This window comes from Hetaerina americana, unplaced genomic scaffold (assembly GCF_022747635.1).
Source record: "Hetaerina americana unplaced genomic scaffold, ioHetAmer1.1.p SCAF_89, whole genome shotgun sequence".
Taxonomy (NCBI): domain Eukaryota; kingdom Metazoa; phylum Arthropoda; class Insecta; order Odonata; family Calopterygidae; genus Hetaerina; species Hetaerina americana.
In genome coordinates this window covers 841,466-857,059 of record NW_027287527.1, presented here as the reverse complement: position 1 = coordinate 857,059, position 15,594 = coordinate 841,466, and the positions used below count along the sequence as shown (strand labels likewise).

At 36.1% G+C, this 15,594-nt stretch overlaps 1 protein-coding gene across 3 annotated transcripts in view; it reads left to right on the top strand.

Moving 5' to 3' along the window:
* Positions 1–15,594, top strand: part of LOC139698560 (arylsulfatase B-like) — a 69,373-nt gene that overhangs the window by 50,301 nt on the left and 3,478 nt on the right. For 2 of the 3 annotated variants that reach the window (XM_071597399.1, XM_071597401.1), the window contains exons 2-6: positions 6,379–6,550; positions 8,015–8,174; positions 10,343–10,569; positions 11,844–12,135; positions 12,406–12,563. In XM_071597399.1, coding sequence (XP_071453500.1) covers positions 6,434–6,550; positions 8,015–8,174; positions 10,343–10,569; positions 11,844–12,135; positions 12,406–12,563 — 954 coding nt within the window. In that variant the 5' untranslated portion in view covers positions 6,379–6,433. Of the gene's footprint in view, positions 1–210; positions 424–6,378; positions 6,551–8,014; positions 8,175–10,342; positions 10,570–11,843; positions 12,136–12,405; positions 12,564–15,594 lie in introns of those variants that run through there. The other variant, XM_071597400.1, reaches the window with a different exon arrangement.

The window sequence follows — 15,594 nt, the reverse complement described above, 5'->3', positions numbered from 1 at the left end:
GAAAAGATCTCACACCGCGCTGGATAGAAACCGATATTACACACATGCAGCAGCCATTTCTGTGGAGCCAGTTTAAACGAGCCTGTTGCGTAATATGAGCAAACTTGGACTCCAGGGTATCGACCGGTTTAACCGACGGACAGTGCTTCTCGGTTTCGCTTTCAATCGTGGTGTATCCTAGACTGTGTTCGCTCCGATTCGATGATTTATATGCATCTGTTCCACGTCCATGGTTTAACATTATTCGAATCTGGTCGAAAATCTGGCCTACGCCTATGACAAACGATTTGGTGTGGCAGCTTACCATTTCAGAATATTAAAGTGTGCACAGGCAGAAAATCCCATGTACGACGCATTAAAGGAAGGAGAAATATATCTGAGGACACGGAAGAATAGGCTGACCCTGGGACGCAAGCATTCTTGGTAATACTATACTTTTTTCGAGGTCCATATCTGTAGAATAAATTCGATTAGCAGTACAAGTTCGAGGACATGCATTCTTTAATTGCAATTCGTCAATTAATCGCAAAATTCGTTATCTATGCAGGCTTAGAATGAGAGTTACCTACCCAATCGCTTATTGCTCCATCTATTTATGCTCTAGGGTTCAGCAGTGGCGCCTCGATCGTGTTTCATTTAATTTCACAACACAACCTACAATTTTGGCACTCGGGCTGGTTTTCAATTTAATTAATTTCCGATGACCACCACGCGGTGTGTTATTTAACACCCTTCGCAGTAATTTCAAAACAGTGGCCTGGCATTTGTTGTTCTGTTGCAGGTTGATTTTGCTATCAAAGAATGGGATTTGATTTAACTCGCCATTTTAAAATTCCCTGTGCATTTGAGTATTTCCCGCTGGCTAGGGTTTTTGAAGGAACCTCGGTCGATTCGCTTATTTCTCCCCTTCCATGCTCCGTAGTATCTATAAAATTTCGTGTAAAGAAAGCTTTATACTTATAATTTTCAAATTAATGTTTGCGGTAAATCGCATAATTTTCTTCAAATTCAAAGCCACATATTACTGAACCAAACTGCCATGCTGCATTGATTATTACGGCTATTCATTTCCTTCCATAAAATAATCATTCATGGTATCAGAAATTGATTAGGAAATATTTCCTTTGTTGCTTTTTTATTTAAAAAAATATTTTACCCAAATGCCGAGAGTACTACCTGTCATTCTGGTCATAGTAGGGAAACCGCTCTCAGAAACGAGGATGAAATGTGGGGTATAATGCCTGATAGACTACTGTTTAAGGTAAGTTATGGCTGGAAACATATGATACTCGTATATACGGACAAATTATCGCGACAGAAATGAGCCTCGCCCAACAAAACACAATGTGACACCGTACACGGTACTTAACACTTCTTCGATTCCTCCTTTATTGTACCTCCCTTTATCCCAACCAGCATGCCTATTCTTTTCCTCCCCCTTCCTCCCTTCCTTAGGTTCTCCCCTCATTCAAATCCTTGAACATTCCATCACCAATTAAATTCATTATCACCTTTAATCATCACCAATTCATCAAACACCTTCGGAGGTTTCCCAATAATCCTTTCTCCTCCCCCAATAGTACCTTTACTAGTACCTTTTTTCAAAGAAACTGCGGAATATGCTGCAACAGCTTAACTGGCTAAAGCACTCGACCGGATATTGAGGGATCTGGGTTTGAATCCCAGTCAAGGCGAATGATTTTTACACTCTGATATTGTTGCATTGTAGTACCTTTTTACCTGTTTTCCTTTATATGCATTTTACTTTTTCCATTGCTCTCCCTACCCACATCTCAAAAGCCTCAAATACACGCCAATCATCTCGCTTCATCGACAAAGTTTACGAACCGTCAAAAGCCACGCTTCAAATATAAGTTTTCACTTATCTTTTAATAACAACCTTGCTCGACGTTCCTGTCATACATATGATCTGCATGCATTGACTGTAGGTATGTCAAATATACTTTAAACAAAACTATACTCCCTCTTTTGTTACCTGATATAATGGGCTTCTTCAATCTTTCCTCTGATTTGTAACACATTTTATTTCTATCTCTCTTTCTTCACTTTCTTGGACGATTCCCTATACATATTCGCGTCCTCAGCATCTATTGAAAATGAACGAAGTCCGCGTAAGCCTAATAACTAGTATCTCTTCTCTCCATTACTTCAGCTCCCCCGTTTTCTTAGCATTGCTTTCCTCTTCTTCAAGCTCTTACAATGTATATTCATTTTGCTTGTCAAATAGTTTGTCAAAATTATTTTCATATTCATACTTCTTTAGAAAGTGCGATCGTAATCATAATCGAAGAAAGGTCATTCTCATGTCTGCAAACACTTCTCCACTGCTCACAACATCATTCCACTGTTTCTATCGTACCAATTTTTCCTACTCGAGGAAATTTCCTCATTTCCGATTATTTAAGTAGTCTCTTGAGAGCACCACTAACGAGCAAAATTGTTGATCCTCAAGTGGTAAAAGAAAACACATACTATCTATTGCACAGCCGGAAATTTTGAAATATTGAACCTCGTTTCATTTCAGATCAATAGGGTTGATGCCAACATCACTTCGAAACTTCGACACATCGGCTCCTTACTCACCGACAACAAATCACAGACAGATAAAAAATGTGTTGTTTCCATGCCCACACATGTGAACGCTGAAGATAATACGCAGTGACGGTAGACAAATTCCCCTATTTGATACAGAAGCACCAATAGATCCATCATAATAATTATTATAAAATCGTTTGCTGAAAAAATATATTTGTTTGTTAGAGTGTTGAATAAACCTATACTTGCCAGTGTTCACGCTCATAGTGCCAAATGACATTAATGCATAGTACTCGGGGAAGGGGGCGCTGACGGCGGGTGGGTGGCGAATAGCGTCTTTTGCGTCCTGCAACCCGCTCGGCGCTGGCCGCGGCATGCGTGAAGCAAAACGCGTGCAAGTACTTATATCTATAGAGGCGTCGAAATACGATAAAGTGAATGTAATTTTCACTCTTAGTGTTTCCAAAAAAAGAATATATATGAATATCCTTAGGAGGATTGTTTCGCCAAACGCGTATCATGCTCCAGCTGCGCATGGGACGACTATGGCGGGTCGTACAAAAACCAGATTGAAACAAATGTTCTTTCATCAAATCGATCATGTCTGACCACTTGATTCCAGTGCCTCTCTAATTCCGAAAAATGAGTGCCGCCCTACATTTTGAGTCAATAGCTACCGAAATCGCAATTGCTTAAAGAGTCACCATCCAAAATATCTCTTCTTTCCGTCCCTTTTCCTCCTTGTTTAACATTCTCCCTTCTGACTCAGGATTTAGTAAATTTAGCCCGCTGTCAATAAATACGCATGCTTATCCACTTTCTCTTTCCCTCTTCGAATTTCATCTCTTGCTTTTCTAACGCTCGCGTATTTTAATGTAAATCAAAAGAGAAAAATATTTTTATTATTAAGATTTGTCTGCCGGCCAAGGTAGGTTTTTGATGGAAACAAAATGGATTCCTAAGCTCTGCTACATTTATAAGCCCCGTCTAACACGCCATTTGATAAATACTAGAAAAACTGCATTACAATAAGCCATTCTTCTTTTCTGCATACTTCCTTCCTCCATTCACTCCTTTAAACATGCCATCACTTTTTCTACCTGTACCTCGTCTACCCAACTTTCCACCTTCTACCGCAGTCTTACACAGTCCAATGGCGCTCAATATTCCCCGTATCCACCGATAAAAATATTAGCCAATTAAAATAAAAATATAGAGTAAAAGATTTATGCTTCAACGATCATTACGAAATTTATTCTGATTGCTTTTTTCAGCATTGATTTCCGATATTCAATTCATGTGAGTGGTTGTCAACGATACTCCCCTCATGAATGATTCAAGAAACAAGAATTGACACATCGTGACGTATTGTACCTTCTTTTTTACTTAGGCAAGGAATGCTCATGTATGTATATTTACGAGTACAACATGACTATTGCGATAAGCCCATTGCTTCATTTAGCAGGATAAAGTAGGCTATCCAAGACGTTCAAGTGGAAAAAATATATCCTATAATGATAAAAATAAATTCAGGGCAATGTTGTCATTGACGGCATTATGAAATGGGAACGGTTTGCGGCGGTAACTGCGAAGGCAATTATCCAGCGGAAAGATATGTTTTTATTCCTTCTTGGCATTAATACTATGTACGCAGTCTTCAGTAAACTACATTGGTGATTCGTCTCACCTGTCCTCTTGATGGTAATTTGATGCGTTCAAGTTGGGAGTGCTACTGCTGTGCCACCAGTAGTTTAAATGAACCACACTGTAAATACTGCGAATGACGTTCTATTTTTCTAACTGAAAATGTTCTCCTTGTCCCTGACCATGTGAGAGTGTGTTAAAGAAGGTCGAGCTTGATAATATAATTGGACTTTAGGGGATATAATTGGACGTTAGATAAGGGGAGAGAGATTTAGTAACTTTCAGTAGGACTAAATACCCCACAAACTAAAAGAAAAAAATAATAATTTACTAATAATTAAAGCTAATTAAAATTGATAACTGATTTTCAAAATACGGATTGCTCAGGAGTTGAAAAAATATTTTTCCACCTACATCAGAATTTAACAATAACTCTATTTTTGTTTGAGTACACTCGTGCAATGGTTTTGGTTTAACAAGCCGTAATTCCTGTTTAAAGGTTGCTAAATAAATGGTTATCTTAAGTCTAACATATTCTTATTGCATATTAAATGAAAACAGATGATAGGGGGATAAAAATCCTGAAAAATATTTCCAGGTATTCTCCTAAAGAGTGAGAGTGCAAATTAAATTAGTAATTTTTTCTATGGCATAGGGTGCATCAAATTTGAATTGTGATTTAATTGTTAACAGCTATTACATTAATACTCTTGGAACTCATATTATTGTGCTCATGATATGAAATTTATATGAGGAAAATATTAATTTTGAATCATTAATCCATAAATCTTCTTTTGGGTGGGAGTCCTTCACTGCCATAAGAGCATTCATAAAACCTAATATTTTCTGTACCAATTTTTATGAAAACTGGCTCAGGAAGATTTTGCTTTACTTCAAGCATATGATAGGGTGGACTTAAGACTACAAATTAAGAATTTTTTATCAAAATTACTAATGATATCTTGATCCAACCTCCATAACACTTGATTTAGCAGTGCTATTTTTTTCTCAATCCTATCACTTCTGTTTAATTTTCATTTATTTTAGTCTATTTCACAGTATTATGTTTAAATGAACTCCAGTATAATATCTGACTCACCAACTCTTGATTGAAGATATTCAACCTATTTTAAAGTAGAGTTTGGATGGATGCTAATCACCATTTACTTCTAAGTGTTGTGAGAAATTTCTTTCATTTGTCCTGCCTGACTGTTCTGCCAGCCTTCATGTTGTCTACAAAACACCCTCTATTCCTTATGCTCCACTTACCTAGGCCTCTCCTTTATATCATGGCCTTCAACATAACACTCCCTTTTGATATTTCCTCCAGTGAATTTCTCTGCCTTTTTTGGATTCCTCTCTTTGCCCAACCTATTTTATCCAGTCTTCACCACACCCGCATCTCAAAAAGGTATAATTTATTCTTGTCCACTTGCCGCAAAAACCTGACCTCACATCCTTAAAGCACTTAACAAATCTTTTCTTTACAGATATACTTAGCTCACCCATCATAAATTCTCTCTTTTAGTAAATGTCTCATTCACTAATGCAATTCACCTGCTGAAATCCCCCCTATTATGCCCCTTTTCCTCTAAAATTCTGTCCAAATACATGAACTACATATCATCTACTCTTGTGTATTCTCTCTAATTTTAATGTTTAACTCAGTGTTCCAACTACTCAAGAATCTCATTACTTTTGTTTGCTTGTGGTTAATCCTCATCCCATATCTCTTGCATTGTTCCTGTGAAGTACTCAATAATAACTAAAATCGCTTGGCTGTCTGACTCACTATTGCTTGGTCATCTAAAAAACACTGAACCTCTATCATTCACAAATCAAATTCATATAATCAGCTGCCCATGGATTTTTTTTATATGTATGTATATTTCCTATCTATTACTACCTCTACACTGATCTTCCATTGTCTTTCTTATCATTACTTTGATGGTAACTTAAAAACCCATGCCATCGCAATTATCCATCCACACTGTATATACTAATGCCAAAGTATAAGGAAGTCAAAGTTAGGAAAGCATTGGGTTTTTGTTGATAAAAGTATTAACTTTTGGTGTTGTTTTAAGCAATGAAATTAGCCACTTTAGCTATGGATCCAATGTTTTGAATTGTTGCTCGCACTATTTTTTATACTTAAGGCCCTTGAATTTTCATTTTCAGCTGCATGTCTACCATCCACAATATTTTAAATTCCTGACAAACATACCTGTATACAATGAAGGCGTGGTGGGCATTACTTCAAATTGTGATGACGTGTGCTTTTATTAAGGGAAGTTTAGCACAGAGCTCCAAACAACCACCGAACATAATATTCATCATTGCTGATGACCTGGTAGGTACCACATGTATTTTTGTTAATGATGAGTGGTGTCTAAACATTTTCTCTGGATACCTGCTGTGTTACAAAAATGGTCACTATTAAATTTGATGCATACAAACTATCAATGTGTCAATGTGAATTATTTATGCTCACTGCCTGAAATTCAGGCACCGATAATACACTGGTTGTTATAAATTATGGACAAAGATAAGGTTTTTGTAATGGTAATTTTCTTCCCTTGAATCATTCTAGCCAGTCAAATTTCGTTGATATTGAAATCCATTTTACATTTTCCCATCAAAATCTAGAAGTCAACAAAATAGTAGTGAACTTGAAATTAAACCACTTGGCTTTTTCACACTGAAATGTGGAAAAGCCAAGTGGTTTAATTTCAAGTTCTATATGAAGATTTTCCACCAAGTGATGCCAGAAACTATTTTATTTAAAATAGTAGTGGCTAATACATGTTTATATGGGCAGATATCAAGGAAATCATTTTTGTTAAGAAAGAAATTGAATTTTATCCAATGCAGGTTATAATGGCATTAAAGGTTTTTGAGCTCAAACCCGAGTTTTAATGTGACAGAATTATGGTGTTTTGCTAATATTTTACACTATGGAAAAAATAAGTGTTTTATTTTGTTTCAATATATTTAAAGAGCAAATTAATTTCATGGAATTCACTATGCTCCTTCCTTTGGAAATTGTCTGCAGTAGAAGATTAAAGAAAAATATTTTTAAGGATGAAAATTAAAGAAAAACGTTATTTTGTTGCGTGTTAAGATGAATTAAAAATTTTAACAGACTTTTTAATGAGTTTTAAAAACCATCTTTTTGGTTAATGAATAATTCTTTCCTCAGAATATGAAATTGAACTTTTTTTTTTTCTCTCTTTCCCATTGCATTCACTTGAAATAAACCGAACACAATTTCAATTGTCACTTATGATATTTTTCACTTGTCTACTTTATCATTTTGGGATATGAAAGTATAACGGTTAATATTTTATACCAGGAAAACTGATCAGCTCAAAATTTTTCTTTTAAGTACTGAGTTTGAATTGACAAATGCTCTTCTTAATTTCTGGAGAAAAGTCTGGAGTAAAATGATCCGTGATAACTTTAGGTGCCAATAATTGGCAAAGTTCAATGATCCTTCATTGTATTATATTGAAGAAAATGATGCTCTTTGTGTGTCCAGTAAATGGTAAATTAAAACATTATATATTACAATTTTCTACCGTGAAAATTACATATACCTCTTCCCAGATTGAAATCCTACCTGCACCATGTCTTGGACATTTAATTATTATGCTTCCAAATATTCTGGAAATAATTATGCTGGATTATATATTTATAGTTTTCCTCTTCAATTACTTATTTTCCTTATTAGTTATAGTGTTTATCATATTTGAGATATAATTACACTATGATATACTAATTATTTTTTTTCCTGGGGTTCTAAAAACCTCTTTAGGGATGGAATGATGTTGGTTTCCATGGCTCAGTCGAAATCCCTACTCCCAATATCGATGCACTGGCGTACAGGGGAATTATTTTAAATAATTACTATGTCGCCCCCCTTTGCACCCCATCCAGGAGTGCATTAATGACTGGGAAATATCCTATTCACACAGGTAAGAAAGCAATCAGAACCCAAAAGCTGAGATAGTTTTAAAACATGCATGTGGGGTATTTTTTGCCAGTGTTTCTTTACATGTGACAAATACTATGTAAAATCGTTTTTTGTGGGTTTGACGTGATGAATTACTTCATGAGGAAGTACATTCCAATGCCATACGGGGATTGGGTTGCTTCTTGGGAAAGTTTAATAGCTTTATTATTAAGAGAAAGGCAATACCATCCACTGATTCCTTGACTGACTCGCTAAATATGTATCATCAGCAATTCTTAATCAGCACCAATACTACTCTAATTACCATTCACAGCCTATTACAATACGCCATGCTTTCCATACCATTCCCTCAGCCTCTAGATTCAAAAAAGACAGGTGATAATATACAACACTGCTTTACTCCTGTGACTATGACTGTCACCCTGATTTGCATACAACACACATTAGGCAGATTAATCCATACCAAGATGTTAAATATGCATTTATGCTTTCAGTCTCCTAATTCTGCAATACATGTATTAGCTTTGTCTCTGCTTTTCCTCAAAACCCTGATATTAATGAAGCAAACAAGTACAGCTTGATTTTCCACAAATACTCCCATTACTTTGAATATGTTACATGCTCACCTCACCTCCCTAAACCGAAATTGATCTTCACGTATGCAGTTGTTTTCTTTTTCACCATTCTTCAGTTGCTTATGCTTGTATTAGAACACCTTTGATGATGCAAAATTTACTTTGTGGTTTATTAGTTATCACTGTTGTTGACTATTTTTTGATAGATTTGGAAGTTAAAATTGATATAATGTAATCGTATTAGCCTGTTTCCTCTTTATAAATACTTCAATATGCACCAAAAACCCTTCCTTGCATATTTTACAGTCTTATTTAGTTACTTTTTGACGATTTTTCAAGTAGGTCATAATTTTTTTCCGTTGTTTTATAAATGTTAACCCCAATTGGATAAACAATCATAAGAAAAACTGATGAAATTTCGAAATGGCAAATAAGGTTTGGTAGCCGTTGCCCTTAAACATTAAATAATCGATCAGTACATAATGAACAATTACATACTTACCATTGAGGAGACTACTCCGAGCCGGGACAAGATTCGCGACGTGAGCTGGAGAGCATACATTTCCACCTAATTATCCCGTCAATAAATTTCATCTTTCATAATTAATTCATTAATTTTGAAAGCAGCGCTTTGTTCATGTGATAAGAATAACTCGCTCGATCAAAATTTCAATTTAATGACGGAAAATTTCAAGTAAAAACGTGAGTAACAGAAAATTTTCGGAAATAAGGATATTATTTAAGGAGCTCTGGCTTTGATTTCCCTTAAAATAACACGGCCACCATCGTCCCGAGGTGTGGGGCCGAAGATAACATTTGTAAAGGGAATTCCTTCTATCATAAAGCTAATAGGAATGGTGACGAATAAGTGAAGTGGGAATGTAAATCGGTAAGACTTGAAAAGATTCCGAAGTCCTTATTACGAAATAACCATTTAAATAACGCTCAAATGCGAAAATGCGCCACCCACTCAGCAATTGTTTCAGCGTCGGAGGCAGCTCTTCAAAATATCCTATATAAACGGCTGTCTCATTTGGTACCATTAATTCGGAGTCGAAATGCTTAATTACCTAGAAATACTTTTAATGAATGACAGATTGTGACAAGAAAAAATGTATGGGTGCAGAATCAACGGCCGCATCCGTATAATGCGGGTATATCACATAAATTGTACATGCTTCTGATCTCTATCCCACAAGGTTTTACGATTTAATACTTGATGTCAATCCATTTTGATAGTGTTGTTAACTCCTCATAGTACATGATGTTTGTTTGACAGAAATCCACATAATTGGAGGATAAATTAGTGTAAATAGTTTAAACGTGCATTTTTAAAAGGGTATGTGGGGTTGCTGGAAATTATTAATTAGTGCGGCCGTAGCTAGACATTAATGGCAGGTTTACAAATAACCAGAAGATGGCAAACGTGTCCACAGTTTGTATCTTTTCAGAATTAGCGTATGAAGTTCAATTTTTGAACTTAAAGCATTTTTTCTGCTTTATCATTTTAAGATATATTGGAATGGATCTAATTTAGCTAATTGTTATTCTTTCTAATATGTTCATTTTCACTAATATGAATTCTCTTTTTCAGGAATGCAACATTTTGTGCTGCTAAATTGGGAAGCCAGAGGGCTGCCCCTTTCTGAACGAATTTTACCAGAGTACTTGAAAACATTAGGCTACTCAACTCATGCTGTTGGAAAATGGCATCTTGGATTTTATTTGAAAGAATATACTCCAGAATATCGTGGGTTTGATTCTCATGTGGGACATTGGACTGGCCAGCAAGATTATTATGATCATTCTGCCACTGAAGAGGTAACTCTAGCAATTGGTATCATGTGAATTTGATGATGACAATAATTTTGACTCTCTTGACTAAGGTTCCATTTCATCCATTGATAAAAGTGTATTGATATATGAAACTAAATCATAAGGAAAACGAGACATTTACGAAAACTATTTGAATTCTCATAATAGTGGTCTCCTTCAAGGAAATACAGTTTTTCAAAATGTTTAGCAAATATAATGTTAGTTGCCTAGTTGAATGTTTGGAGCCCTATGTTTTTTTTCCAGGAAATGGGCAGTTCTAAGAGTATACCCAACTATTTCGGCATATTATCAACACCTGACTCTCAAAGGCTGAGGCAGCATAGAGGAATATAGTGCATATCCCATATTTTCTTCTCTGAAAATTCCAAGCGTATCAATATTTCCATTCATGCTGGAAGTTATTTTGGTAAAGCATTGATCTCAGTTGCGAGAACACTTGCTGGTCACTAAGAGAGAGAGAAAGGAAGGGAATTGGTCTCAGTTATGTTTTTCATATTATCATCTTCATAAATTTTCTAAATTTCTTCATTCCCACTCCTGGCCATATTCTGAAGATATGTTTCTTTATACTTTTCTACAGAGATTGCTACCTCAAAAATGTTGTTCAGGTTTATTTCTTCATTAATTTCTTGGGGAGTTAACATTTGCTGCTCTTCAGATCCTCATAAACATCATTTCACAAAGTATACCTGAATCACAACAATATCTTCATTGTTCCGACTAATCCACCTTGCTGGATTTTTTCACAAGGTCACTATCAATTTCCCTTCATTTCACCTAGTCATCTATGATGGGTGCAGTTTGTTTGCTTAATTCCCACTTGCATGGACTCAGAATTGCAAAGCTTAGGTGTTTTAGTTGTTTTGAGGAAATAATCTTGTGGAAGGGAAAGGTTTATGGTTTAATTTTTGGTCAGGGAAAATCTATAATGAAAAATCTCTGAAGTAATTTAGATAATAAAAAGCATATTTGTTGGCAGTGAACAATCACTGAATTTTATGGTATGCATGTTTAAGTTTTTTTTTTAATTTTGAAAACTTTTTATTTAAAAGGCATTAAAATGTAAGACATTAACTGTAAAAAGAAAGCATATAAGTATTTGCTATTTCTGCATTAAAATTGTTATATTTATTGCGTTGGAAACCTGCTACCATGCATAAATAATGGTCACCGTAACTTTTTGAGCAGTTCTATTGATAAAAATATATATTATTAAATGGAAATTAAGCTGAATCATTAATCAAATGGGGTATTTTCAGGAATTGTGGGGACTGGACATGCACAGGGGATTGGAACCTGCTTGGGATGTTCATGGAAAGTATTCAACAACATTCTACACTGAGGAGGCAGTGAAAATAATCAACACTCATGGAACTAAACATAATTATCCTAAAAAAGATAAGGATACTGGTGGTAAAGCAAAACCTCTATTTTTGTACATTGCCCACACTGCTGTGCATTCTGGAAATGCATACAATCCTCTTCCAGCACCAGATGAGACTGTAGATAAATTTTCATACATAAAAGATTATAAACGGAGACGTTATGCAGGTTAGTTACCTTGTACTTAAGAATTATTGTTCTAAGGTCAATGTTTTAACAATATGATATTATTAATAATAAGATAGATTCATATCACATAGGATACCACAGCAGAAATAGTGACTACTTGAAATTTCAATGATAGAAAAATCACAATTATTCCTAAGGGTTAGGATTATTCTTAGTTTTTATTGATTTTTCTGTTCCTTCAATATTAGTGTTTCAGTTGCAGTTCTTGGGTTTGTGTTTTTTATGTACTCGTTTCGTTTTTGATTCCAGCAATACTTCATGAGCTGGATGTATCTGTGGGTAAAGTAGTGGAGGCTCTAGGTGAGAATAAAATGTTGGATAACTCCATTATAATATTTACCACAGATAATGGTGGTGCTGCTGCTGGTTTTGATATGAATGCTGCTTCCAACTGGCCTTTGAGAGGGGTGAGAAAATAATAATAGCTGAATTCCATGTATTTATCATGTGTACTTTCACTTTTGACACACATGCACAACTAATGCATCTACAAATGTCTAAATAGGGAAAATTTATTCATTTCAATTGCGACGAGTGCCCATGTGTACTCTTTCATAATAAGAGCTGTTAGTTCAGTCTGCTTAGTATACAGCATCTACTGTATTCAAGGAAGTTGATATAATAGATATATCCATTTTGACCCTCACTTCTAGGGTAACTTGACATTATTACAGGCTATATAGTTTATTGGTATTATTCATATTTTTAGATTCTTTGCCAATAACTGTGTTATCCATGTAACTAATTCATTGAAATTATATCATACATTGGTTTCACTCTCAGCATTTTACTTTACTTTCTCAAGATTACTTTAACTTTTCCTTATGCGGTAACCAAGCAGTGACCATTGTTTGTGCAATTTCCATTTTGAACAAAAAAATGATTTCAATATCTATTTTTGTCAAGTGCCATCAATTAGCATTGCATTCTTATGCAAATAGCACACATTTTACATAGGAAAGTGTTTTATAAATTTTGAGAGAGCCATAAGAAATATCTATGCAATATTAAATGTTTATTCAATTACAGTATATTATTACATTTCACCAAAAGACCTAATCTTATAAATTAATTGCTTTTAACTGGTCACTTGAGGAGTTATTTATTTAGCTTGCCTAATCAGTTGCCATGTTTCATCATGACAATCGTTCATCTAAAGTCCCTACTTATATCCATTACTAAAAAAGGAAGAAAGACTCGTACTTTTCCACAGATTTTATTATGCGGTACAATGCGTTTCACCGACTTGCGGCATCATCAGGTACAAATTTGCAAAACAGACAGAGCAAGCATATATACCCTCAGGACAGAGTGGGGGCGGGGAGGGTTGGAAGGATTTGAGAGGGGTGGGGGCTCGCAGGTGCGTTGATGGATTGTTTTGACCATTTCCAGGCTAGTTTTTCTGAGAGGAGTGGGGAGGGGTATGGGAACAATTGCTCGTTACAAAGTGTCGTGTTGGGGTTTACCAAGTGCCTTCTAATCTCTAATTGCTTGAGAGCATCCATTTTTAATCCTTTTGAGAGTGTGTGTAATATCTCTGGGACAAAGTCACTGCTGTGGTTGAATTCTAGTAAATGCTTGGCGAAGAGAGAGTTGTTATTCTGATTTTTGTAACACCTAGCGTGTTCCTTGACTCGTAACTTGATATTCCTGCCGGTCTGGCCGACATAAACGCTGTTGCAATCCTCGCATTTCAGTTTATAAATGCCTGATTTGAGAAGGTTATCCTGGGTGTCTTTTCCATTGGCTAGAAGTTTGGAGAGGGTTATGGGTGGGTAGAAGGCTGCTTTGAGTGAGGTGGGTAGGCAGTTGGAAATCCTATATGAAAGATCTCCCAGAAACGGGATCGAGCACCACTTAAAATCTTTAGATGCTGTGGGCTGTGATACGAAAATGCTTTTTATGGCCATTGCTTTTTGTTTTTTCCGTAGTAATGTGTCAACTAGTTTGGGGTTGAAACCATTGTTGGTAGCTATATTAGTGATATTCACGAGTTCAATTTTGAAGTTTTTGGGGGAAAGGGGGATGTGTAGGAGGCGGTCGATCATGGAGTGGAGGGCTGCGTGTTTGTGAGAAAAGTGGTGTGCAGAATCATTAGAAATTATATGGTCTGTATATGTGGGTTTCCTATAAATTGCAAATTCGTGTCTATTATCCCTAATTGTGATTGTCAAGTCGAGGAAGTTGATGGTGCCGTTGACGTCTTTTTCCATGGAGAAGGAGATATTCCGATGAAGAGTGTTTAGGAAATTAAGGAAGGAGTCTAACTGTCGGTTGGTTCCAATAAAAAGCATTTTCGTATCACAGCCCACAGCATCTAAAGATTTTAAGTGGTGCTCGATCCCGTTTCTGGGAGATCTTTCATATAGGATTTCCAACTGCCTACCCACCTCACTCAAAGCAGCCTTCTACCCACCCATAACCCTCTCCAAACTTCTAGCCAATGGAAAAGACACCCAGGATAACCTTCTCAAATCAGGCATTTATAAACTGAAATGCGAGGATTGCAACAGCGTTTATGTCGGCCAGACCGGCAGGAATATCAAGTTACGAGTCAAGGAACACGCTAGGTGTCACAAAAATCAGAATAACAACTCTCTCTTCGCCAAGCATTTACTAGAATTCAACCACAGCAGTGACTTTGTCCCAGAGATATTACACACACTCCCAAAAGGATTAAAAATGGATGCTCTCGAGCAATTAGAGATTAGAAGGCACTTGGTAAACCCCAACACGACACTTTGTAACGAGCAATTGTTCCCATACCCCTCCCCACTCCTCTCAGAAAAACTAGCCTGGAAATGGTCAAAACAATCCATCAATGCACCTGCGAGCCCCCACCCCTCTCAAATCCTTCCAACCCTCCCCGCCCCCACTCTGTCCTGAGGGTATATATGCTTGCTCTGTCTGTTTTGCAAATTTGTACCTGATGATGCCGCAAGTTGGTGAAACACATTGTACCGTATAATAAAATCTGTGGAAAAGTACGAGTCTTTCTTTCTTTTTTAGTAATGGATATTAAATACTTCCACGCGGTGAAGCCTGAAACAATAGAATATATCCCTACTTATAGTTAGAACTGAGACTTCTCATAGATTGATTGGGGACCATATCTCATAATTGGCTTGTAATAATTCATGAAATTCTTATAGGCATATGCATTAACTCATGAATCCATAATTTTGGCATTGTGAATGAAAATGAGGTGTCTTATTAATAAAAAAATTAGGTACTTAATTTTTTTATCAATAGTCTACTGAGCTAAGGTTGATTTTTCATGGACCCTGGTACTACACACTTAGCGTACGACAATAACTCATTCTTTAGTTTAACATACTTTCTGCCTCCTTTATTTTCATCCAAAGCGTTTATTCTTTTCCTCCCTCCACATGACTTTTACAACCTTCTTCCCTATATAACCACTTTCAACATCCCATT